This window comes from Phalacrocorax aristotelis, chromosome W (genome assembly GCF_949628215.1).
Source record: "Phalacrocorax aristotelis chromosome W, bGulAri2.1, whole genome shotgun sequence".
Classification (NCBI taxonomy): Eukaryota; Metazoa; Chordata; class Aves; order Suliformes; family Phalacrocoracidae; genus Phalacrocorax; species Phalacrocorax aristotelis.
Window position 1 is genome coordinate 28,566,182 of NC_134310.1, and position 24,574 is coordinate 28,590,755.

The 24,574-nt window shown below is 43.6% G+C and overlaps 1 protein-coding gene across 1 annotated transcript in view; it reads right to left on the bottom strand.

Annotated features, from left to right (window-relative positions):
* ELL (elongation factor for RNA polymerase II) overlaps positions 1-24,574 on the bottom strand; it is a 53,464-nt gene that overhangs the window by 19,502 nt on the left and 9,388 nt on the right. The window contains exons 2-4 of the mRNA XM_075077932.1: positions 7,173-7,220; positions 1,305-1,426; positions 850-1,013 (exon numbers count right to left, since the gene is read on the bottom strand). Coding sequence (XP_074934033.1) covers positions 850-1,013; positions 1,305-1,426; positions 7,173-7,220 — 334 coding nt within the window. The remainder of the gene's footprint in view (positions 1-849; positions 1,014-1,304; positions 1,427-7,172; positions 7,221-24,574) is intronic.

The following is a 24,574-nucleotide window of genomic DNA, read 5'->3' on the forward strand; positions in this document are numbered from 1 at the left end:
CTTCTAGTCTACAGGAAATCAATGCATTTCCTTCCTGATTACTATCTTATTTCTCAGCTTCGAGCGCTTGGCTGATGAAACAATGAGTCAGGGTCAGTTCTACATTTTGCAACTCACCATTCTCATCACAGACATCCTCTGAGAAGAGGCTGGCTACAGAAAAAACAGCTGGCTCAAAAAAAAAATCAAAAAAACAAACCCCAAACCTCTGCTTCCTGGTTAATATTTGTGCCCTAAGTTTGTGACCAAACTGAGCTTAAGCAGGGACCTGAGCCCAAAGCTAGGTGTCTGCAGGCTCCTTCTGAAGCCCGCTGATATTTGCCGCAGTTTTATTCCCTCCCCTAAGATTCTCCTTTCATTGTCACAATGAGATGGTTTGTTTAAGGCTGCAGTCAGCCCCACTGCTTTAGTCTTTGTTTATTAACACAAGCGCTCCGCTATCTGCATCCTAGATGTTGCGTGTTACGGTCTCAAGTGCAGGCACACACCAGATGTGTGACAACAGCTGTGGTATATTTTAGCTGACTTTGCTAGGAGCACAGACACTTCTGATAGATCAGCAGTTTGCTCTCAGCATCATCGCATGACAAATATGAAATAATGCCAGAGGGTGATGAGACTGCACACAGACAATCCTCATGGGCCACGCAAACACCACCATACGTGTTCTAGGGTGAAGATGGAAGCCATGAAGAAGTCACAATACAAGGAGAGCAGCACCCTAATAACCAGACACGCATAAGGAACTACCAGACACTTGTTAAAGTCTTTCACGGGCAAGCAAAACAAACGCCAGCGTTTGGCTTCAGAAGGTAGGGAACAGACCCCCCAAATCAAGTTGCTGCTTACCTACGTATCTGCCCCCAGGTTTAATGACTATAGCGCTCCGGCTGCGAGTCTCCTCCTCCGCCTGTGCCATGCTTTGCCTTGCCTTCTGGTAGGAATCATCAGTAGCACACACGGTGATTTTATCCTGTATGCTTCCAAGGCAATCCAAATGGATATTGCCATTGCTGCAAAAGAAACGCAACGGAAAAGATACTCCCAACACTGCAAACGGGCACATCTCTCACTGCTGAATAACTGAGGTTGCATTATCTAAATAATAGGAGGGGACAGAAAGAAGCTGAGAGGTAAACAGATTCTTCTGTGAGCATGTCCTTACCCAAATATACACACGCAAACAGATTAGAAAGACTCTAAAAAGAAAGAACACATATTAGGTTTTGTTCAGGTTTGGTAGGGAAAAGATTCTACAGGAGATATATAAAAAAGGCTAGATTTTCTTTTGCTGTACCACTCACCTAGATACATACTGCTGGATACAGTCAAAACTCCCTTGAGGGCTGTCCTTGCCAATATTCGAAAGATAAAATGTGAAAGTCCGCACTTCCGTAGGTCGATCGGGCCTTGGAATTGTGATGTGCTGTTTGGAAGGAGAAAAATATTGGTCACTTGGGTAGCCCACACTAGCACAAAATTCAATTTTTTTTCTGCAGTCGCTATGCTTTATAGCCATTTTGCATCCCACTATGAGCAAAGCATATGGATTACTGCACAGGAGCCTAGGAAGAACAAGAAGCTACGAGAAGGATTCAAGTTAGCAAAACTGTATGCACTGAAAAGATAAGGTAACAGAGGGAGACAGATGTAAAGAACAGCCAAAAAGACAGCCATGTCTGTAACAGAACGAGAGGGCAGAGCTAGCGGCTCGCTGCCTTTCAAAGTGGAGCCCGCAATAATCTTGTTCTAGGAACCTGACCCAATTCTACTGATTCAGGCTCAGAACAGACTTGCTACCACTGTTTACATTAAATTTAAAGCACTTGAGACTTGTTTCTTCAGAATTAGTGATCCAGCACTAAACATAGTACAAGCCAGGTCACTAGGTAGCACGCTTATTCTTTTTTAAGAGATTATAATTCCATAACGAGATTTCATGGCTCACAGTAGAGTGTGACGCTGCTGCTAAATTAAATATTTAATCAAGCATTAAGTGTGCTCTGCAGACAACTCTACAGCGATCTGCATTGTTTTTCTCCCCCCAGCCATTCATTTTTCAAAAGGGAAACTGTTTCCCCTCTGCACTCAAGATCCAACATAAATCTCAGCATCTGAGCTCTACTATCGCATCAATATTTGATAATTAAGATGGCTTCCAGAAAATGAGACAGAAGGAACATCAGCTTCAACCTATTTTAGGCTACACTCTACCACACAGATTTATATTTACCCAGATTGCCACATATATGCACAAAATATGTATGCCTAGCAAACCAAGTCGTGGCACCCACATCTGACTGTGCTCCACAAAAGATGACTGCTGGTACAGAAGGGTTTCTAGGTGGTTTTCCTTTGACCTCAGATGTCTACAGCAGCCTGGAAACCCAGCACATCTGTGCCACTTTGCTAAACCACAGGGATGTTCTCAGAACAGGCAAGAAATGCTTGTGTGACCTGCACGGAGCTGAGCCAGTGCAGCATTTTCCATTTACTCTCCGTAAAGACCAGCTCTCCTCCAGCCAGCCTTCAAAACAGACTTCCCTTCTTTTAAAACGCCAAGCCAAGATACCGGGAATTGAGCGATACAGAAGGACAAGTTATCCCCCGCACAGTCCCAGGATCCGGATCTAAAAATACTCGGAGCAGGTTTGGTGGCAGTGCGGGCACCGACGGGCAGCGCTGACCCTCCGGCAGCAGCAGCTGAGCCCTGTTATCTCTCCTGCCAAACGTGGGCCGGCAGCCTTGAGCCCTTAATCTGTCCCGGCACCCTCTGCCCCCACCCATCCAGAACAAATAAAATTCTCTTCTGCTTTACAAGCGAGCCGAGAATATGCGCAAAGTCAAAGTTATGTAAACAGGAGATTGTGGGTATTTTACAGTTGGCACCCTTCACCCGCTTGTTAATTTGCTGAGAACGGGGCAAGAAGGTAAATGCAAGGGGTCTGTTCAGCTTCTCGTGCCGTTCGCCGGGGGAGCGAGTTGTGCTGCACACAGCGGGTCTGTAAAGTAAAGCCTGGAGGATGTAACCAAACCATATATTCACATACTAAAATAACCTGCTTCTAGCTCCTGATTTACCAGTGTAAAAAACAGCTGCCGAGACCCCGACTTCGGCATTTTTGTAGTTTCTGCAGCTTCTTCAAAGGACATGAAGTGAGACAGAAGCGAGAGAGTCACTTCAGCGTTAAATGTTGCTCGTTCCAGTACTGAAAAGTGTAGCATATGCAAACTGGCCGTTATCTAGGAATTATTTTTAGCTGAAACAGAAGCTTTCTCAAGCCACCAAAATCAGCATGGTAACTGCTTTGAGGGAGCCCTAATTTTGGTGCCAAGTATTACACCAGTAACCATAGACACTTAAAAATAGCTCAGTACAGATGTTACTTCTGTTTTTTTCTTCTTTCAAGTAATATTCATCTGTGTACAGCTCATTCTGAATGGCAATTTCACCTTCCTCTATTAATACCAGCACAAGTTCATCCCAAGAAACAGGGGAAAACGTCATATTTTCCAATCATGTAAAGTTAAGACGTTTTGTTCCTAACAGTCATATTCAAGAAAACTGCATGAACACACATGTATTTGGCACCTGAAGGTGGGGTTTTTCCCCCCCCAGATCAGTTCTTTCCCTGCTCCCCCATCTCAGGTGTCCCACCCCCACCAGTAAGCACCTGCAAGTCTGACCCAATCTAATCTCTAATTGTGCACATGCTTTCACTGAAATAGAAGCTTCTTCAGCCTTTCTTGTAAGTTATGTGCTCCAACTACCACCGTTTGTAACGCTTTGGTACTCAGGCTCTTAAATTCTCATTTACACACGCTTTGACACAAGCAAAGTGCTCCAGACTCCATATAAAACTTATAAAACTACCCGAGAAAACCTAGTTTGTGATGAAAAGGTAATGGACACGTGCTGCTCTTAAGGAATACCCAGATAGTCCGACTTTAGCATCTCGAAGCAGAGTTAACTTTCTGCTAATTATGGCCCAGTTACTACTATCGAAATTCTGAGTATTGCACAGATTATTGCACTGTAGAAGTAATTAATAAGACGAGCATTGCTATAAAGATATGCATCCCAAGGCAAAGATCATTTACAGCCCACCATTTATAAGAACTCCCGTGAGATTCGATCCAGACTAGGATCCATGCAGGAGGTTTCGTCCCCTGTCACTGAAACAGCTGTTTTATTCTGGGCTAGAACCACTGTCATCCTCCTTTCAGCACCTGGCCTACAGAGCTGCCACCTTGCTGACCCCATGCTTTATTCCTGGCCAGTTCCCTTCTCTGGTTAATTAGAGTATTAACCATGACGGGTGTTGGTCTCTCCCAAGTCACCGGTGATAGGATGAGAGGAAACAGCCCCAAGCTGCGTCAGGGGAGGTTTAGATCAGATAAGAGGGAAAATGCCTTCCCTGCCAGAGCGGTCAGGCCCCGGCACAGGCTGCCCAGAGAGGTGGGGGAGTCACCGTCCCCGGGGGGGTTCAAACACTGTGCAGACGTGGCACTTGAGGCCATGGTTTAGGAGGCCGGGGGGTGTTGGGTTGGTGCTTGGACTTGATGATCCCAGAGGTCTTTTCCAACCTTAATGATTCTATGATAGGTCTTTTTTTTCCTCTGTAGTAGAAGCTGAGAGTATCCTTGACAGCATTCATTAGATTAACACTGGGAATAAGTAAAAGACATGGACACAGTAATTTAAAAGCCCCACAAATAATGAAATTCAACAGGTCAGGAGGCTTCTAGAGAATCAAGTCAAGGAAGCAGCAGTTTGTTTTAAACTCTTGCTTTTGGTCCTGCTTCCCCCAGTCATCCAATACTTCTAAGATTCTCCTTGTGAGAGGGATGTTTACTCAGAAAAGTCACACTATTAAAATCTCCTATCACTAGACACTGCTTTAAATCGCACTCTGACATTTGTGCTGCATACAAAGCCTACCACCCTCAAAGTTAATTGGAAATCTTCTCCGTACTGACATTTATTAGGAAGCAAAATAGGAAGCGACAAATTGGGGAGTGGTATTAGCGGAACAAAGTGTATTCCAAGAATAAATAGCTAAACAGATATGTTTTAATGTCAGCATCTGAATTTGAGAGCTTGTTAAATTATCCTTTCAGTCCAATTGATAGGACGGTCGCTAGAAAATATTTAAAGCCCTGCCGTCAATTCCTTAAAGCAGGGCACAATTGTGACATATATGAGCACTACACTTAAAAACAGATGGTTATGCAGCTGCCAGCTTCTCCTCATACCCAGTAAAAATAATAATAAAAGGACAAAGAGCTCTTTCTATCTGCCCCAACTGAACTGGATCTCGCTTTCTTCAAAGCTCTACCTTTGGCCTTTACTCGACAGTGCAATTAATTAAGCAGCTGAAAACGAGGCAAGCAGGGGTCAGCTCTGTGCTGCCAACATCCTCCCTCCACCCGCAACGCCCCGGCACTGCTCACACTGTGCAGGGCTCAACAGTTCGCTCTTTAAATGGCAACATCAGACACAATCGCGCTGCTTTGCTCCTCTTCCATTCAAGCCGGGCTGTAATTACAGGTGACTGGCAGCTATTTCACCAAAAACCCTTCTCTGGAAGTTAAGGGCTCAAATACAGTTAAGTGCATTAAATATTCATTTTTAGTTTTTATAAGGAACTGCATGATTTGAAAATAGGGTCCTTCTAAAATTATTATAAGGAACTGCATCGTTTGAAGGTTTCCTTTTGGTTAACCTGAAAACGCCCAGGTCTGTATCAGATCCATGTGAAACCCACTGCACGGGGAGCACAGCGCTGCGGGCACTGGAGTGTTTTAAGCTGTTCCGACTAATTTTGCTACATTTCCTTCAAGGAGGAAGATTAAGTAAGAGAAGAGGCATTTCTAGAAGTTAAGCAGCTTTCAGGAAAAGTTAGGAGTAGATCCTCGCAAGGCGCTCTACAAAGGGAAAGCATTTGCAGTCTTTTTAGCTTCTTTATTACATGCAAAGCTGTTTGCTCATCTAATAGGAACAAATCATGTACCCTTAAAAGTTTTCCTTGTCACTGGCTTCTAATTTTGCCGAACTGCAGTTGCAGATTTTTATCTAAGCTTTCATGCTGAGCTTGCTGGGAAGTTTAATTGTAAACAAAATAAAAAAAGCTGGAAATCACTCCTTTATTTCCCAGGACAAAGAGGTTTGTATTTTTTTTCTTAACTTACAATAACAATCATGTCTTTCCTGCTACATTTTGTTAGAGTATTATGTACTATCAGCGAGACTAATACCACAAGGTAAAATATAGGCAAGGAAAAGCATGCTAGACTTTAATGCCTACTTAATTCAAGCCTTTTTGAAAGTTTTATTGTGCCACTACAAAAAATTAAGAAGTTTTTACAGCTGAGTTCATATTCTCAAAAAAGTGAAATTCCCCTGCGTTATGCAGAGCGCTGAAGTTAAACAGACACCTTTTTAAATACCAAAGGTATAGAAACGGTATTTTTAAAGCTCACTGAGGAGTTGCATTACTTTACCAGAAACACTACCAATTAAATCTCAGCGTTGTCAGTAACTGGCACGACAGAGGGTTTCAAGCATCTATAAATATCTCGGAAGAGTTCCGCCATCAGAACAGAAGTTAGAGAAATAAAACTCCTAAATATAACCCACTTTTGGTACTCATAGAGACTGCACAGTTGTTTAGACATGCACATTAAAGCTTCAGTGCATTCGCAGCAGCCTCCGAGCGCTGCTGCTGTAAATACTCGGTACCCAGAGAGTCTTGCACCAAGTTTACCAGGCTTGGCACAGTCTTTCCTCGGGACACAGGCGAGGTTTCCCTGCACTGCCGCGCCTGCCCCAGCACTGCCATCAGGGAACTTTCCATCTCCGTGTTCTACCCAACAGCGTGGCCATATAAAACTAAAATTTCACCACCAGCAACACCGGTGCTGCAGGTGCTATGGATTTAGCAAGGTTGGAAAATAAAAGCTATAAAGTTTTTATAGAGAGATAATCCCTGCGATCAATGAGCAAACACACACGCTTCCCCGGACCACATCTGAACTTTGCATCTCTCACTTTCAGAAATCAGCACCGTTCTTTGAACTGGAATAGGACAGACATACAGAAAAAACACCTTATTCAGATTAATTGTATAAGCCAGTAAGAACTTTCCAAGGCAACCCACATACAAACTTACCCCTTGGCTTCCTTGAAACTGGATTACTGGTTTTGATGTCACAGCATCCTACAAAAACAAGTGGAAAAGAAAAAAGATTAGAGAGGTTTAAAGCTCCAACATTCACTGCCAAAAAATACTCAGCTTGATTTTTCACCTATACTTTTTACTTCCTTTTTTTGTAAAAAAAAAAAAAAGGTAAAAGGTTCAGGGCAGCATACAGAACCCCAAAGAAGAAAATACAAAAACTCCTGAAACGGCGATTTGTACCTAGAAAAGGAATACAACTGTAACGTCGCCAGTGGTAACCCTTACTTCAGAAAAAGAACAGCTCTGAGATGATACCCGGATGGGCTACGCTTAGTTCCTTCCTGACCCCTAAACCACATTTCAGGCACAGAATAGCTTAGCTGTGTATCTTTGGTGCTTATGTAAGTTTTGAGTTCAACAGCGGATATTTGAGGGGAAAATTTATTACAGTTTTAGGTCTGAGAACACGCTAAGCAAATTTTTTCCAATAGAAAGCTGGCAATTCATTGCAAAAGCAAACTGCAACTTCATTGCAAAATACTGTTGTTACGTTGCCCATTTCAACAACCGGCCTCTTCCTCCATAGTGATTTGCTTACATTTCAAGCAGTCATACCCCTGCTAGCTCTAAAACCCCTTAAATCTGCTCCAGACGAACATGACTGAATTTCGGCCTTTTTGCACCGCGACCGCACTTTTCACTTTGCTGTGATTGTACAAAGATCATAAAGGCTTTGGAATCCAAACTCTTACCTGAGGTTTCAACTATAGGGAAAGAAATAACACGTGCAATCCAAGCCACACTAAGTTTTTATTTCTTAAGTTTCAAGAGAATTTGGGGCTATATTGGTTTTATTTCTTAAATCACACAGAACATTCCAAGACACACTAAAAGACACCCTCCTGCTGCATCGGAGTCGTGCTCCACAGGGTAGAAAAACACGCTGCCCGTGGGATCTCATTGCGAAGCCTTCCAAAGGGACAGAAGAATTTACAAATAGGTTGAAATATCATTTAGGAGCGAACACGTTGCCACATATACGGGGGCACCATTTCGATGGGAGAGACGCCAAGAAGAGTTTAGGAGACAATACAAATGCATTGTTTGGACTTTGTCCTTTTTGTGCCACAGTTTGCACATCTCCCAGCGCTATAAAGATTACATCGACTTCCACGGGATTACACAAACAGACATTTACATTTAGCAGCAAAAGAGTTAACAGCCCGAAAGCCCATTAGGTTTATCACCTCTCACAAAACTTTTCCAAACGCTTTCAGCCCAGGAGTGAGGAATTTAAGCCACAATATGCTGACATTAACAACAACAAAAAATTCACTAGCAAGAAACTATCCTTCTAACACAGATGAATAAGGTCATACCAAGACACCGTCTTCAGAGCCTTTTAAGAGCCCATCTAATATGATTTAACAGATCTGCATCACACCCTGAATTGTTATGAGATATTCATGACAGCGAGTAAAGCAAGAATATGCTCAAAGCTGACAGCACTCACTCCGTGTTGTACAGCAAGTTGTACAGACCCGAAACAACCTTTATAAAGAAACAATAAACAACATCTTGCTCTTCATACCGAGATCGCTGAATTCCTTGAGTGCCACGACATTGCATACCACAGCACACTGTTCATAGACAGACTGGCCAGCTTTTTGTTCATGGTGTCAGCATGTACTGTGCAATGTGTCCAGAAATACATATGAACATACTTGAGCAAACAAGCATTTGAAACATTAAAAAAATCTGGATTAGAAAAAATCTCTACGCTGATCTTGTCCAGCTAATTACGGATTTGTGAAGTTCTGCAATTAATTCTGGAAAATTACTTCAGTGGAATAAAAAGGTAATACGAAGCACGTAAGTAGAATAACAAGGCAGTAACAATACTAAAGTACCATTACACAAATCTGGACGAGCTTTTAATACAGAACTTATCAATTCCTTATACTACATGCAAAATGGTTTGAAGTTAAATGTGAGATCTCAGACTTAAAAATAAGCGTTCATGTAAGTTACATGGCAAACTCTGGCTTTATTTCCTTGAACCCCCAAAATACCGATTTCCACGCTGCCGAGCTGCGCGTGCCCCGGGGCTGCTGGGTTTTGTCACCTGCTGTGTAGGAGTACCCGTGTTACAACTCCTCGCCACGCGCCACAGAGGGATCGCAGGGAAGAGCTGGGTATCAGAGTCACTGCACCATCTGAGCTCCCCTTTCAGGGGGAGAAGGAGAAGGCTCCTGGCTCCTCAGCAACACCACCCCCTTTCCTACACAGGCATCGCTTCCCTTCTGCTGACGCTCAATTCCTTGGCCACAGGTCATTTGAGAATGCTCGTGGAGAACGAAAACACGCACACCCTAACCTAATTAAGGACATGAATTTAAGTACCTCTATTAGACAAAATCAAATTCCTGCACGGACACCTTCATTCAGAATAAAAGCAAACAGATGAATTGAGCTAAACCAAATTAAAACCTTATTTCAATTTATATCTTCAGTTCATTTGGATTAACTTTCCTGCACGCTCTTGTGTGGACAAACCCCAATTTTAAAGAGTACTTGCTACCATTTCCAAAATCCCTCCATCATCTTCTAAAGAGTCACCTAATCCTTCTTCCTTAGTGATGCCAAGTGGGATGGGTTGACCCTGGCTGGACATGGGTGCCTTCCACAGGGAAACCCTGCCAGCAAACCTGCTCCAGCGTGGGCTCCTCTCTCCATGGGGCCACAGGTCCTGCCAGGAGCCTGTGCCAGCACAGGCTTCCCACGGGGTCACAGCCTATACCCCCACTTTGGGCATCCACCTGCTCCAGCATCGGGCCCTTCACGGGCTGCAGGGGGATCCCTACCCCGCCGCTAGCCCCCACGGGCTGCGGGGGAACCTCTGCTCTCACGCCTGGATCACCTCCTCCCCTCCTCCTATGACCTTGGTGTCTGCAGGGCTGTTCCTATCACACACGCTCACTCCTCTCTCCAGCTGCAGTTGCACAGGTTCCTCCCACTCCTTAACTACATTATCCCAGAGGCGCTGCCACCGTCCCTGAGGGACTTGGCCTTGGCCAGCGGCGGGTCCGTCTCGGAGCCAGCTGGTGTTGACTGTCAGACACGGGGGAAGCTTCTGGCAGCTTCTCACAGAAGCCACCCCTGTAGCTCCCCTGCTACCCAGACCTGGCCACGCAAACCCAGTACACCAAGACAGTGAGCTTCCTTCATTACAGCTTCCTAGAAAAGCCATCTCATCCACCCACCCTTAGTGGGAACAATGTCTTTTCCTCTTTGTCCTTCCTTCTAATAAAAAGAAGCCATCTCAGCCCTATGACAGGACCGTGGTACTGCTGCGGGTACAGGTCTGCCTTCTTCAGAGTACACCAACCCACAGGGTTCAATAATCCTTGCTTTATCAAGGATGCTGATGAAACCTCACCTTTGTGTTCAATGACGAGGCAAAACAAGACAGATCTGTCTGAGCAACTGGCCCGGCTGCAGAGCCTAAGCATCTTCTAGCTAACAAATCGTAGCTTCATTCCTCCATGAGGCTCCATATATTTAGGAATAGCTACTGGAAGCTGATTAGGATAAAGACAAAAATCTAAGCAAGGAAGGGACAGTTCAAGTATTTTAAACCAGCCACCTGTCAGTTCAACAGGTTTTCTGCTGCCAGGTACAAGGCATTCACCTCTGCCGTTAATACACTTATCTGTAATGGTGACAGCGCTGTTGAAGTCCAAGAGTGAATGAGTGTGATTACTGGGACCTGTGGGACCAGAGAACAAGCAACCACCACGCAAGAACAACGAAGTTCTAAACTATGCACAGGCCAAGAGCAAGCAAAGCCCGTTCAAACACACCTAAGACGCACAAATTACACGTCTGCTCCGTGCTCGCTATTGTTTCAACAAAAGGCTTCCTGACGCAGGACCGAAAGGTTAGCAAATCATTACAGCTTCACTGTTTGCTAAGTTCCTACAATGGATCTTTAAGAAAATGCGTCAAGCTTCCTCCCATCTTACCGTAAGAGAAAAATGAACTGTTTGAACTGTTTTATCAAACCGGAGAGTCCTTCCTACAGACAAACTCCAGCGTCCCAGAGCTCTATAGGAATAACTTCTAAAGGAACATCCAAGCTGCAAACGTGTGGCTGTACTTCACTGACATCTCCCCAAAGGTGAGTTATTGTTATAAACATGGATAGCAGCAAGAGTACTTGGCAGAAAGCATAAAACCTGCTGAGCAGCAGGGTGAGCTCCACTGGCAGGGAGGCTTGCTCACACGAACCCCGGCACTGCTGCGATGAGCCTGCAGAGTAAGTACATGAGGTGGAGGCTCTGGAGCCAGCTCCACCACGTCTACCCAACTCACGAACAGACCCTCACACACAGCCTGAACAGACCCCCGTTACGTCGGGTGACAACCCAGCATTTTACTCCAGAAAAATTCCCTTATTTGCTATCTGGAAAGAATATTTCCATGCTTCTGTGCCCACTTCACTGACACCCGCAGCTCCTGCTGTATTCTTCGGGCATGGTGGAGAAATAAAGCAGCAAGCTTTCAAACGTTGAAGCTCTGCGCTGGGACGCCAACACGAATCAAACCCCACAGACCCAAATGCTTTTTGTCAGACAGCCCTCCAGATACCGTAAGATTATTTCAGAAGTCATGAGATTAAACCAAAAACCCAAAAACTCATACCCAAAGCTCCCACAAAACATTTGTCTTTTATTAGCATGGTATTATGCTCATCCTCATCCCCTAGCTAGAGGGGAGCTAGTAACCCTTCATACATACCCTCAAAGCTCACAGAGGCACTGGTGACACACACACAGTTCCTCACACTTAAATACTCCAGATCTGGCACATGGAAGCTTGAGTAAAGAGTAGGAGGAACAAGAAAGCTTCAATAAAACACACAGAAATTGAACGTAAAACTAATAAAATATCGGGTATGATCAAAGCTGGCATGAGGTTTTAAAAACATTTAGTGGAAAAGCTGGATAGGATATTCTTACGCCCAGAGAGGCCATTTGAAATCCTCAGGTCAAGTAACCAGTTGGAAACATCCCCGTTCCTTCAGGGAAACACAGATAATTAAAGAATACGTTGTTTCGAGAAGTTCTGTTATGCATTTACTGGAATTTATACTGGAGGCAGTGTTATACGGAAAATATTTGCCTATACTTAGTATCGGTGTATTTGTCTTTTTTCTTGAATTTTAAGTGTCACAAATGCCGAGCAAACAGAGCAAATGAAAGCTTACCCTTATTTATGCTGGAACAAGGGAATTATTTTCAGAATGTAATGCTTCTTGCAAACATTTAAAATTAGCAGCAAGAATTCCAATAAATATACAGAGAAAGTATAAAATCATGCTAACCCCAAGACTGGCATTAACAGGGTGTTTTGAACTGTCACGTGCAGTTCCAGCCAGGTAAAGCCGCTGCACCTCAGGAGTCAGTTACAGAAACAGCTTAAAATCCATAAATTTCAGACTCGCTAACACCCCAAACTCAAAGTTCCTCTTTAATTCTTTGGTTATGACTAGTTTATGTTTCTTTTGCCCAGCAGCATGGTCCAAATATAAGCATACTCCCTCCTCTACTTCCTCTGGCTTCTCAGCACGACCAGGCAAAGGATGGAAAAAAAAAGGCTCTGATGTCAAACCGTGAGGATACCGAGTTCAAGCAGACCTGGATGCTTGCGAAAATGTCCTGCAGACCTGAACAAACTTCATGATTTAGATTTCCACTTATATTTTCGTTTTAAACACACCACGCAGACTTTGCAAAGTAAAACAAGAGACCAAAACCACAGCAAATACATCCAGTGTCTTGCTGTGGCAGACTCACAAGAGACACCTCCGAGTCCCAAAGTTCATTAGTGGCAAGATATATAAATCCCAGGGGAAATAAATACCTTTGAATATACCCACAACAACTTCAAGTGACTCTGTGTGAAGTTTACTGGCAGTCAATTAGCCAAAGCTCGCTCAAGAGAGAACCACTGCATATTAGGTAGAGACAAAAGACTTCTCCCAAGACATTCCACTTTTTCAAGGCTTATATTTACCTCCTACCAGAAACACAGCAGTAAAAAGCCTCCTGAATATTCTTTTTTATGTCACATCTATTACTCATGGAATTAAAACACTGTCTCCCTGCAACACAATTTCCATCTGCAATTTAAGGCTTCCCAACTATCTCATTTGAAGTTGAGGACACTAACAGACTGCAGATGGGATAGAGTACGCTGAGACTCGAAAATTACAGTTCCTATATAATTTTTGTTGACCTAAACTACAAAGCCTTCCAGACCTTTTTATACTCCATCTTGGAGACAAGCTACTAGTTTTGCTATTCAAATACAATGTTCTCAGGGAAAGAGTCTTGGAAATTCCATGTAAGTCCACAACCGCTGAGGCAAAAGTTTAGCTTTCTGCTCACCAGAGGTGACAATGGTCGGCTGCCGAGGTGAGGAACACAGCCATGGGGATGCTTCTGGAGGACGCGGGTCCCCCTGCATCCCTCCAGGGACGCGGAGATGGGCACCTGCAAACCCCGCCGCGCACAAGCGGCCTCCGTGCAGGAGCAGCGCAGCTCTGCGGGGTGTGATGGGCGCTCCTCGGGCCGCGATCCCCAAATTAACCCGTGTACACCTTTGTTTGCTTCTCCTCTCTGAGATTACCCCATTTATTACTTTGATGAGCAAAGTGTTGTCAAAGGAAACCGCATCTGCCTGCTGGGCCCGGCTCCCCACTTTCTACCCCATTTTTCCCCTCCCCAACATTTAAAAGAAATATTTGTTTGAGGCAAACGCAAGTACTCGAGCGTTTAACACAAAGAATTTTTAAAGAGGTACTTCTGATGAAGGTTTAGGAGCTGGGGACTTACCAATTACTTCACGAACTGTAGTTTGTATTTATTATAATCTGTCATTTTCCTAATATGCACTAATGGATGCAGATTATCACTGTAATATTAAAGCACCTACAAATCCTAGCCATAACACAGCGCGAGCAGCAATAAAACGATAAAGAACTACTATGTCAGCCAAAATGCTAAGCTGTACATTTTCGAGTTGTAATTGCTAAACTGCAAAATACATGCTGGCTTCCTTGTTTATAATTGCATAATTTTAAGTGGGTTATTACAGCACAAACGTCACTTCCTCGGTAGTTTAACTTTCCAGGGTCAAAACCCAAGAGTGCTCCTATAAGACAGAAAACAAGTTTTATTACAAATGTCTGCTCAAAAACACCCTTGACATTTGAAACTGTGGCTGAGTTACAGAATTTCAACATTCACCGCTCCTTATTATGGAAAGCATCGTAAGCATACAAAATCTTGTATCACTACACAATCTGAGCAAAGATACCATCCCACATGAACTACAGAAAACCGCTACCTTTGAGTAAATTTATATAGTAAGACACATGATGAAGTTAAAAAAAAAAATGTAGCCTAATCAAAATGCTTTGTGCCTGCAACGTAAAGCAGAAACTCAGTCCCTAAATGGACAATAGCTTGTATCAGCAAAGCAGAAAGCAATTAAACTCCACTGTCATCAAGATGTCACCCCACAGGCACGAGAGCTGAGCTAGCCGTGAAGCCTGTTCTCTCACGCATGCCTGGATCTTCTGATCTCGTCAAATCCAGGTTAAAAAGACCTTCCTGAATAAAAGGCAATGTATTTGTTGATACGATTCTTCGCAGCAGAACTCATTTGGAAACTTAAACCGAAACAACGGAGCGCCGCTTCCCCAGGCAGCAACGCAAGGCAAAAACCCTGGGTCCAGCTCCCTGCCGCACGGCAGCTTCAGAGCAGGTGCCAGGAAGCTTTCTTTAAAGAGGAACTAGGGAAGGGGGAGAAAGAGTGAGAAATAGTACATGCGGAGCCAAACTGGCTACCCAAGCACCCATCCTGCGCCCTTCAAAACTCAGGACAGCGGACGGAGGCTGACGCTTGCCAGCCTCACAGTGACAGGCTGCAGCACACGGCGCTCTGCCAGGATTTTTTACTATGCCGCTACGAGAGCGGTCACCCAACATTTCAAACCCATCGTCCTTCTTCATTAGTCCCGAGTACAAAGCTCCTTGGTGGGTCTCATCATTGAAACCCTCCACAGCACGGGCCAAAAATTCAAACAAATCTCACTCCAGTGATGTTTTGCATACAGGGTAGTTTAAGTTTTATGCTCAAGCCCAGTGAAATTTTTGTGTTTGACTAACTTCAAGCCAATCTTTCCAGACGTGCTTCAAAAGAGTCTTTGCTTCCTAGCGCAGAACCAAACCGTGTTTTTCCTCATCCTGTATTTGCAAAAATAAACCTTTAAATGCCAGAAGAACAGATGCCTCTGACACGAAATCTGATACTCTGATCATCTTTAACACCAGACCGCAAATCTTGTGAAAGGTAGCTTTGGTAAGGGAGCTCCAACTCGCTGCATACACTGAAAAACCCTGGGACAAACCACACATCGCTCGCGATCATTAAGCCAAGATGTTTGGCTAGCACAAGGTACAGTAGTTTTCCACTAGAAAGGAAAGCCATGCATATATGCAATTTAGGCAATGCCTTTCAGGAAGAAAATGAAAAGGAGGCTCAATTCCTTCGAGAAATAATTATTGTCACTTGGTATCGAGTTTACTCTGATCACCATAGAGCAGGAGACCTTCTTCGGCCGTAGGGAGACCTGGCTACAGCAAACAGACCAGCTATCTACTGGAGCCATTCTTTCTCAAGAGCAGGAACCACCAATTGACTTCTTGGAATCCCTATTCCTAAATTTCTACGGCAATGCAAACAGTGTAACCTAGTAACTCTTTTTCAAGAGTACCGAGACGGATACAGAATTGATGTACAATAAATGGGAACCAAACACACATCGGAAGTGGCCGCAAGAGACACCGCAAGGATGCAACGGTCCGTTCTCCAAAGAAAACAAACTTTTGTTTTTGCAGACAACAGAGCTGGGACTTCCAGAAGAAGCTGAAGAGCTAAACCTAGCTGTCCCCAGAGAAGGGCTCGCCCGTCAGGGGACAGGTTACTGCAGAGAGAGACACTGCGAGAAGGGAATAGCCCCACGGACAGATATAGGCATAGTCTAGTTCATTTTAAGAGCCACAACACTTCTAAGCACCACTTCCTTTTCGAGTGGCCAGCTGGTCACTGGATCCCATTGCTGCTGCTTCCAAGACGCCCGACTTCACCACTCGATGCGATCGGTATCAAGCAGCTGCAGCTCTCCACTTGGCCGAAGCCGGAAAGCAGTGCAAATCCACACCAAAACAGGAGGTGACGTGTAGACTGAGGTCAAAGGGAACATGTATCATAAGAAACAGGAAAAAGATCAAAGGTGGTTTTGTGGCATCAAAGGCCCCTAGCTCCCAATTAACTCACAGTTACGTATCTTCAGCACTGATGGAAAAGTCAACCTCATTTGGGAATCCAAGTTCAGAGACTACAGGCACATTTCCCAATGTGGTTTTTTTTTAACCTCACTTTTCTGGGGACTTAAGGGAGACCTACTCATTAAGTCTAGGAAGAGAAGCAATAATCAAAGTCTCAACTCTTCATGCCTGACACCAGACTGCCATGAGAGCTTAAAGGATGATTATCTGCTGTTTAATCATTATAAACTCCCACCAATTTCACTATTAACAGGACAGGGCTACTTAGAGAGGTTTTACTGTCAGAAGACCAACAGTCAACTCCCACAGTTTCCAAAGGCTTGTGAAGGAAAGGGGTTGGTTGTTTCTTTTTTTTGGGGGGGGGAATTCCCTTGCATCCCTGTGCAGCTTTCAGTGTCTAGTACAGCTGCTCAAAGCAGGCTTGTAATAAATTTAAAAAAATAGGTCCATAATGAAAGAAGTATTAAAACATCACGCCCATTTTTTAGTGCAATATCACAGGAGGTCTCCTTCACTCCATGTAAAAACCCTAGCAGTTTTGATACAATTACTGCATCTCTCTGGAAAGGAAGTTCCTTTTTTTGTTATTGGATTTTCTGCATCCGTTACTCAGTACAAACGGGTGTTCCAGACCCTCACTGAAACTGAGAACCAGTAGCCCTCAAAGCTATTTTAATTTTATTAGTCAGTGTTGCATTCTTGAATCAAAACTGTCCACTTAAACGCGCTTACCTTTCTCTCAGGGTCTTGCCCTGTTCTCCCCAACCCAACTTGCAAGACAGAGGTTCAAGTGCCCCTTTTCCCTTTTCCACAAACACACTAGAAATCAACAAAATTCTGCACAAATGGTTATTTTTATTACTATTTTCCCCCAAAGGGATTTTTCTTTTGTAACTCAGACTAAAAGCAATAGAAGGTAAAACCAGGAAAGCATAGAACAAGTTGAAACAACGTTTCCCAAAGCACTCGTACAAAGATAATGCTGTGCTGGCAAATTCATCACAAAAATTTAAGCACAAACCTAGAAATAAGTTCCATTGTTTTGTTACTTGCAAGCAATTGTACAGAGTGTGAGGAAAGTTAAATTAACACATCCCAAAACCAACCCCTTTTTAAAAATAGCAACCCTGTAGTCATTTGTACACTAAAAATACTTATACAGAAGGAAAAAAGTGTTTTAAACCAAAAAAAATTAAGTCAGAATTTCAGTCTGCTCATATGTCCCGAACCTATCGCTTTCTTACAGAGCAGTACCGCCTATCTTATAGCAAGGCTAAATCTGTTAGCAGATACTGTAAGGTAAAGATAGGGTAGCAAAAAAGGAAGGTAAATATTGGTATTTCTGAAGTGCAGGCAAAGGAAAGCAAACCCTCTTAGGTTTGTTTTCTGAACACGTGAATCTGCTTTGAAACGCTGTTTTCAACAAGAAACACTGTTCCACAAAGACATTTCCTGTTCTGCCTCCATATGCTGGAAATACTAATAAATGTAATAATTATTAGATATTCTCCCCTTAAGAGAAGCTCAACAGTATGGCCTCAGCATCTGTACACATTTGCATCACAAGACAATTTTGAGAGACCTTAGTCTGGCAAGAACGCCATTAAGACATCCATGCTCCAAATTCCCTGGGTAATCATCTCTCTCATGCAACACTGCTTGTTTTTGCAGCAGAGTTTTATTGTAGCTATCAGATGATCTTGTTAAATTGGGAAAGGACGGGGGGGGAACAACCGGCAGAAGGAAACTGAATCATCCAAAATTCCCAACTCTGCTAAAGGTGAACAGCAGTTCTGGTTTTCCCTAAGGCTTTACTTCAACAGTTTTATGAGCCAAGAATCATTAAGGAGTTTTAGATTTTCTCAGATTAATATTTCAAAAGCCATTCCTCTAGTACAAGATACCTTGAATGAAGGTTTCTGTACTTCCTCTGAAAGAAGAGGGAGGTTTGCTAACTGTTTACTAGATGCTGGAGATGTGGCCACCTCTCAAACGAAACCAAAAAGCTCGTGAAAATGCTGAGGAAAACAATTTCAATCATCAAAATCACTTGGCTCGCTGTCATCTACCTCAGAAGCAGTACTTTTCACCGATTAGCCTTTCTGAAGCAATACAAGCAATACTGCTTTTGGTCTGTTTTGACAACGAAATCACGTCTACAAAATGTGAAGATGGAGGTATTTTTGGTCTGATTGCCCAAAAGGAATCACAGCAACTACTCAAATTTTCTATTCCTGACTCTTCCCACCCTCAGTGGGTTCAAATCTGAAATGTGGATACAACTGAAAAACAATGACTTCAAGAAGCCTCACTGGAAGGATTTAGAATTAGCTGTTAAACATAGGGAAGACCAAGATTTGTTCCCCCTCACTGGGCAATGGGAAGCAGAAGTTGGCTCATACAGACTGGCCTGGCAGTGGCAGCACGGATGCATCCAGACACCCACATCACAGAGAGGGCCCACGAGGGACCCAGTTCTGCAGGATGAGACTTCCCTGTTTCTGCTGCTCAGAGCACAACACCCACCATGAATACTCACTCTTCTGACCAGTTACATTCTGTTTAAATGCTGCTCTTACTTCAAACTTCACACGTTATTCTGCCAAATTCCTCTCCTGAACTGCTCTGGGGGTCAGTGACTGAAGTTGGAGAGGGCTGGTACCACTTCAGAGGTACCTGAGGCAACTCACCTTTAGTTCTCATATCGCTACATAAATATAATGCAAAGGTTTTCCAGCCAAGTATCTCCCAAGACAGCCATAAAAACCATCATCCTTAGCCCGAGACAAGAGTTAATGTTTTCTTCTGAACTGCTGCCCTACAAAAGCTGCTTACAGACAATTCTTTATCTGGCTGCTCTTTACCTTTAATGACCATAAAGCACAAACATTCCCCAGACTAAAGACGTGGATGAAGAGGTCACCCTCATGCTTACAGCCGAGAGTAGTTTAATAGTTAAAAGGAAACTTCTCCGTAACTGGCTGGTACTACGAATATTTTGGGTTTAGCTTTTGCACTGTACAAAATCCTCAAGCATCAGAAGGAAATGTTTCTCAAATTAATATAGAAAAGTGTGTCATGATAGCACATCTTAAACAACTCCCCCTCATTCCCATCATAAAGAAAGTTTCCATGACTGATTAAAACACCCAGGCTCTCCCATCTGAGGCTGAAGGCTGTGCTGTGGAAGTGATATGAAGTGCCTACAGAACCAGATTTAGAGCCGAGACTTGTTCCATTTGCCCTCCATCAGAACCTCTCCCGCTGTGACCTTACATGAAGCATTTCACCTCTGGGTTCAAACTCCTCCGTCTGTGAAACATAGCTACTATTTCCCAGGTGGCATATGGAGATGCCGCCACTTCACGCGGTATTTACTGGAGACCGTTGAGGTCTGTAAGCGCGAGCCGGATTGCATTGGTACCTCGGCACCCAGGGATCCTCAGACCCTAGACAAGGTTCACAGAGCAGCAGGAGATAGATGAAGGAAGAAAATGGAGCATATTAAGAACGGCTTAATAAAACAACTTGCCACTCTGGAAAACTTTTTAGAGACGACAGCTCAGGCAGAATTTAAAAACCACCACCTTTAAGCTATACTGAAAAGAATTTATTTAAATACCACTTATGCAAGAATGCCTAGGAATTCCAATATCGCTAGCTAGCTCAAGTCTGCCTAAAAGAAAGGAGTAAGGATACTCTTAAATTACACCAGGTGGATTTCACTGAACACCGAGGCACTCCGGCTCAGACTTCAAGCACCATTCCAATAATAGTCATAAAACCGCTGAATGGGTACAGTCAGCTAGAACTCTCAGTTAAAAATAAATATTTTAAATTATTTCCAACATACCCGCTTCACTGTGTTCCTCGCCAATCTGTGGGTTTCCAATTACTCGATTTTTTTTTTTCCCCAGCTACTTTTCTGTCACCCTTCAGGTTAAAAAGCCACTCAGACAGAAGGAGATGCTGCATAATTACAGCTAGAAAACTGGCTGTACACAAACTGCCAGCAAACGTACAGTTAGAGCGAGCTTGTGGAAAAAATCCATCAGTTTGGCATCTTAGGCATTATATGCAACAAACAGATAATTCACCTTTTCAGACCCATTCAAGGTAACATTGCTTTTATAGCCAAGATGTTATTTTGAGCAGCCTTACCAGCTCTCCTCTGTCAGGCTGCTCATGCACAGCAAGATGAGACATTTAATATGTAAAATTAAAGCAAGTGATTCTACACAGAGCAACACTGGGTTACAACTTATAAAACAGGAATAGTGAAATATCAGAAGCTGACAGTGGTTTCTGACCTAGTTTTAACTGGAGAACAGTCAAGGAGCTGAAAAGACTGAGGCGAGGCTGAAGGTGCTGAAATTCCAGTACTGGAGCTTGAAGTGCTGGGGAACAGGATTAGAGCAAAAGCCCTCAGACATTCAAACTACTGACGAAGCTTCACAGAGAACAAGGAACTTAAGGTTCAAGAGCTTTAGTTCAATGTCAAGTGACATCCTGGGGAGAAGGGACAGCAGGGTTTAAGCAAGACGGCGATGAAGTAAGAGGCGTTGCAGGACCTCCTTGCTGTCTTGCTGAATGGTGGCTACAGGACAGCGAGAAGCCAAGGCTAGGAGGAGATAATCTAAGTCCTGAAACACAGGAAGAAATCATCTTAAAACAGCGACTGTGGCTATTTTTGAATGTATTTTAGTTGCTTTTCTTCTGAGAACGTGAATGTTCTGTCAAACACCTGTGCTCATTTGCATAACAAGAGAAAAATTAAAACCCCATTACGCAAGTGAACCACAAGTACTTGGATACCAAGGGTACAGGGGGTTGGTGCAGGAAAGGGTGATCCCACCCCAGGTAAGCTGTCCCCATGGCTCCCTCCTGCTCCTCTGTTTTGCTGTTCCAGAGTCCAATATATTTCCACCAGGCAGCTACGTGCTGGTTTTAAGCCTCATTAAGAAGCAGTATGTTGCTGGCCTGACATGTCAGATTTTTAAATGACCTTTGTACCAAGAACAGCGTTACCAAGCTGCTAAGAACAGGGGATCGAAAAAATAAGTTGGTTTCCATGATTAGGAGAGGTACGTTCTGGCTGTTTGCCTTTATTTTAGCTCAAAAAAACCCCACCTGTCAGTAAACCAAGCCATAAAAAAAGGGAGCAATTCTCTCTGAAGGGCAGCTGTGACGGCATCAGCACTGTTAGCCATTCTTAACATTGTACTTATCGCACAAGGTAAACAGGAGTGACTATCAGTTAATGAACAACACAACCCTAAGGCTGAATTTTAAAGAGTGTTTTCTCCACTGCAATCTTTTAATGAAAATACAGCAATTCTAACTCACCGAATTTGCTTACGAAAGTCGAATTTATTTTAGGACATATTAAGACACCAGGGCTGATTCACTTGCCTATGTGCTCATAAGATGGCTTAAACGAGCTGCTGAAACATCAGTATGATCCTTATCTTCCACAGAGCTTTACTACTTTTCTTGCAAGAGAAAAATATAGAAAGGCAATTTAGAGATCAGATTGACTAACTCGTTCAACCATCCCTGAACAAATCTCACCTAACACACACACTGCTGAGCCTAGGGAAACAAGCCTGGACCAGTTTTCTCCTTGTGCCCAACTATATCCTATTGACACCTAAAGGGAAGCATAATTACTAGTCTGCCAAAGTTCTACTTAACACAAACTTCAGACGTTCCTCACCGAGTCAGAGCCAGTCCTGCTGGAAGAGGCTACGATAAACCAAAGTCAGCAGAGCCAGGATCCTAGAGGAATCCCAGAGAAATCCGACCACCAACACCCCTTGAGCCAGATCGACCTCAAAAGCTAAAGCAAGATGCTCAGACACAGCTTCTTTTGGCTTTCAGGCAGAGGCGCTCCTACGCTGAGCAGGACTCTGGGAACACAACCCAACAGAAACTCGGCGTTCCACAGGGATGCCACCGAGTCACAGAAACTTCCTACCATCGCACTATCTTCTTCATGGGGCAGTTAGTGATAAAGTAACTGCAAATATCATCCTTGTTCCATTACAAAGGGAAGCTGTCCGCAAAAAATCCAGCTGAAAGTACTGAACGCAACAGCCCCACTAGATTTTCTACCGTGTTATAACCTCAGTGTGTTACATACCCTCCGCTAACAGCGCTGCCAACAGCCTCCTCGCAAACACCATCTTCCAGGGGTGCTTGCTTTCTGCACTAGAAAAGCAAAGGCAGCTGCCTGAAGAAGCCACTACCAAGTTAAACTAGGTACTCCCTTTCCTCCAGCGAGAAGCACAGAACCCGCACTGTTTCAGCTACATCTTTATTTGCACTGCCAGGCTGGTTGGTAACAAACCTGCTCCAAAAATAAAGCGACAAACAGTAAAAGAAAGAACATACTCTTCTAAACTGGGAAAAAAATATACCTCCAAAAAAAAAAAAGTAGTTAGATGTTTCTTCGCTCCCCGCAAGGACACCTGTGAAAGTTCAGGTTACAACAAATTCCAAAAATGAACATGAAAATTTTTCAGATAAGAACAGTAAAAACATACCACCTCTGCTGACTAAATAAAGATTGACCACAGAGCTGCAAAAAGACTCCCTGGGTCCAAGCCCAAAGCCCCAAGAGATTTCATACATTAAGATGGAGAATCTCTCTCGCTTGACAGGGTGAGTTGAGGCAGTTAATCTAATTCATACATGCAAAAGTAGTGGTACGGCCACTGAGCTGGCACTTAATTGTCTGACCAGAATTTTTCATCTAAATATAACAATCCGCCCAAGTTCTAGTTAGCTGAAATGTTTTGCTTTCTTAGCTGAGCCCATCGGAGGTTAGAATAAAAGTGTGTTTCTTCCTGCTGTCAGCATCCATAAATTTAGTCTTAATGACAAGTAAAAGGCCTTATATTGAGTTAAATGGCCTTAATTGTATGAGAGCTCCAAAACTTGCAGCAAGATGCAGGCAGCACCTACATTAGACACATCTCCTGTGCAAATGACTGCAGAGATTCAGTAGGAAGGTCATGGAAACATGCCTGACACTGTAATATCAAACCTTCTAGGCAATAAATCTATTTTTTTCCCCTTCGTGTTGAGAAACCCAAAAAGAAAGTATTCTAGATTTTAATGCAGTAATTGCCACTGTAGCATTTTAATGCATTAAGAAGAAAGTCCTTAAACGATTCACGGACAATTTCAGATTCATTTCAGAATCGTGCCTCTAGAAAAATGTTTGCAGTTGGCTATAATCACCACTACATTCCACATCAGCAAAAGTCCGTATTTCAAACGGATCTGAGATATCCCATTTACGTTCATGAAGGTTAATTATGTTTTACTTTATCCATTATACTTCCCCCTTCCCATTTCCACACTTCTAAAGATTAAACAAAAAGCCGCTTCCGTAGCAAAGCTGTGTTTCGGGAGTCCCCGTCAGCCTGGGTCTGCTCCTGGACTCCAGGCTGGGAGAACTGGTTTATTACAATACACTTGTCTGGCTCCATCGTTCTCCTTTAGAAAACCACACTTTATTTCTGGAATGAAGATGAGGATTGGTAGCCATCCATTACACGTGGCAGACCATGTCTGAGGTGCACAGGACCCAGGAGCTTTCTAGAAACTGCATGGTGGCCATCCTCACCTCTTCAGTGGCATTAGGGAACGTGGACCCCACCAAGGCAGGAAGCATTTCAGACCTCACAGCAGGAAAAGCACCAGCAGCTTCCCTACCAAAATATCCTGACCACGAAAAGCACATGGATAACTAAAGGTTTTTATTACTGAATGTTTATTGGGAGAGAAGGAAGCAGAGCTTGCAGACAGGACCACCACGCTCCCATCAAAACACGGCCGCCCGAGCAAGCACGCAGAGGGGAAACAGCGAGCGAGGCTGCTGTCGCAGGTGTCACTGAAAGCACTTTTCAAAAGAAATTGGTCAGCAGAGCTCCTACGCACTTCTTAAGAGACTATTTATGGGAACAG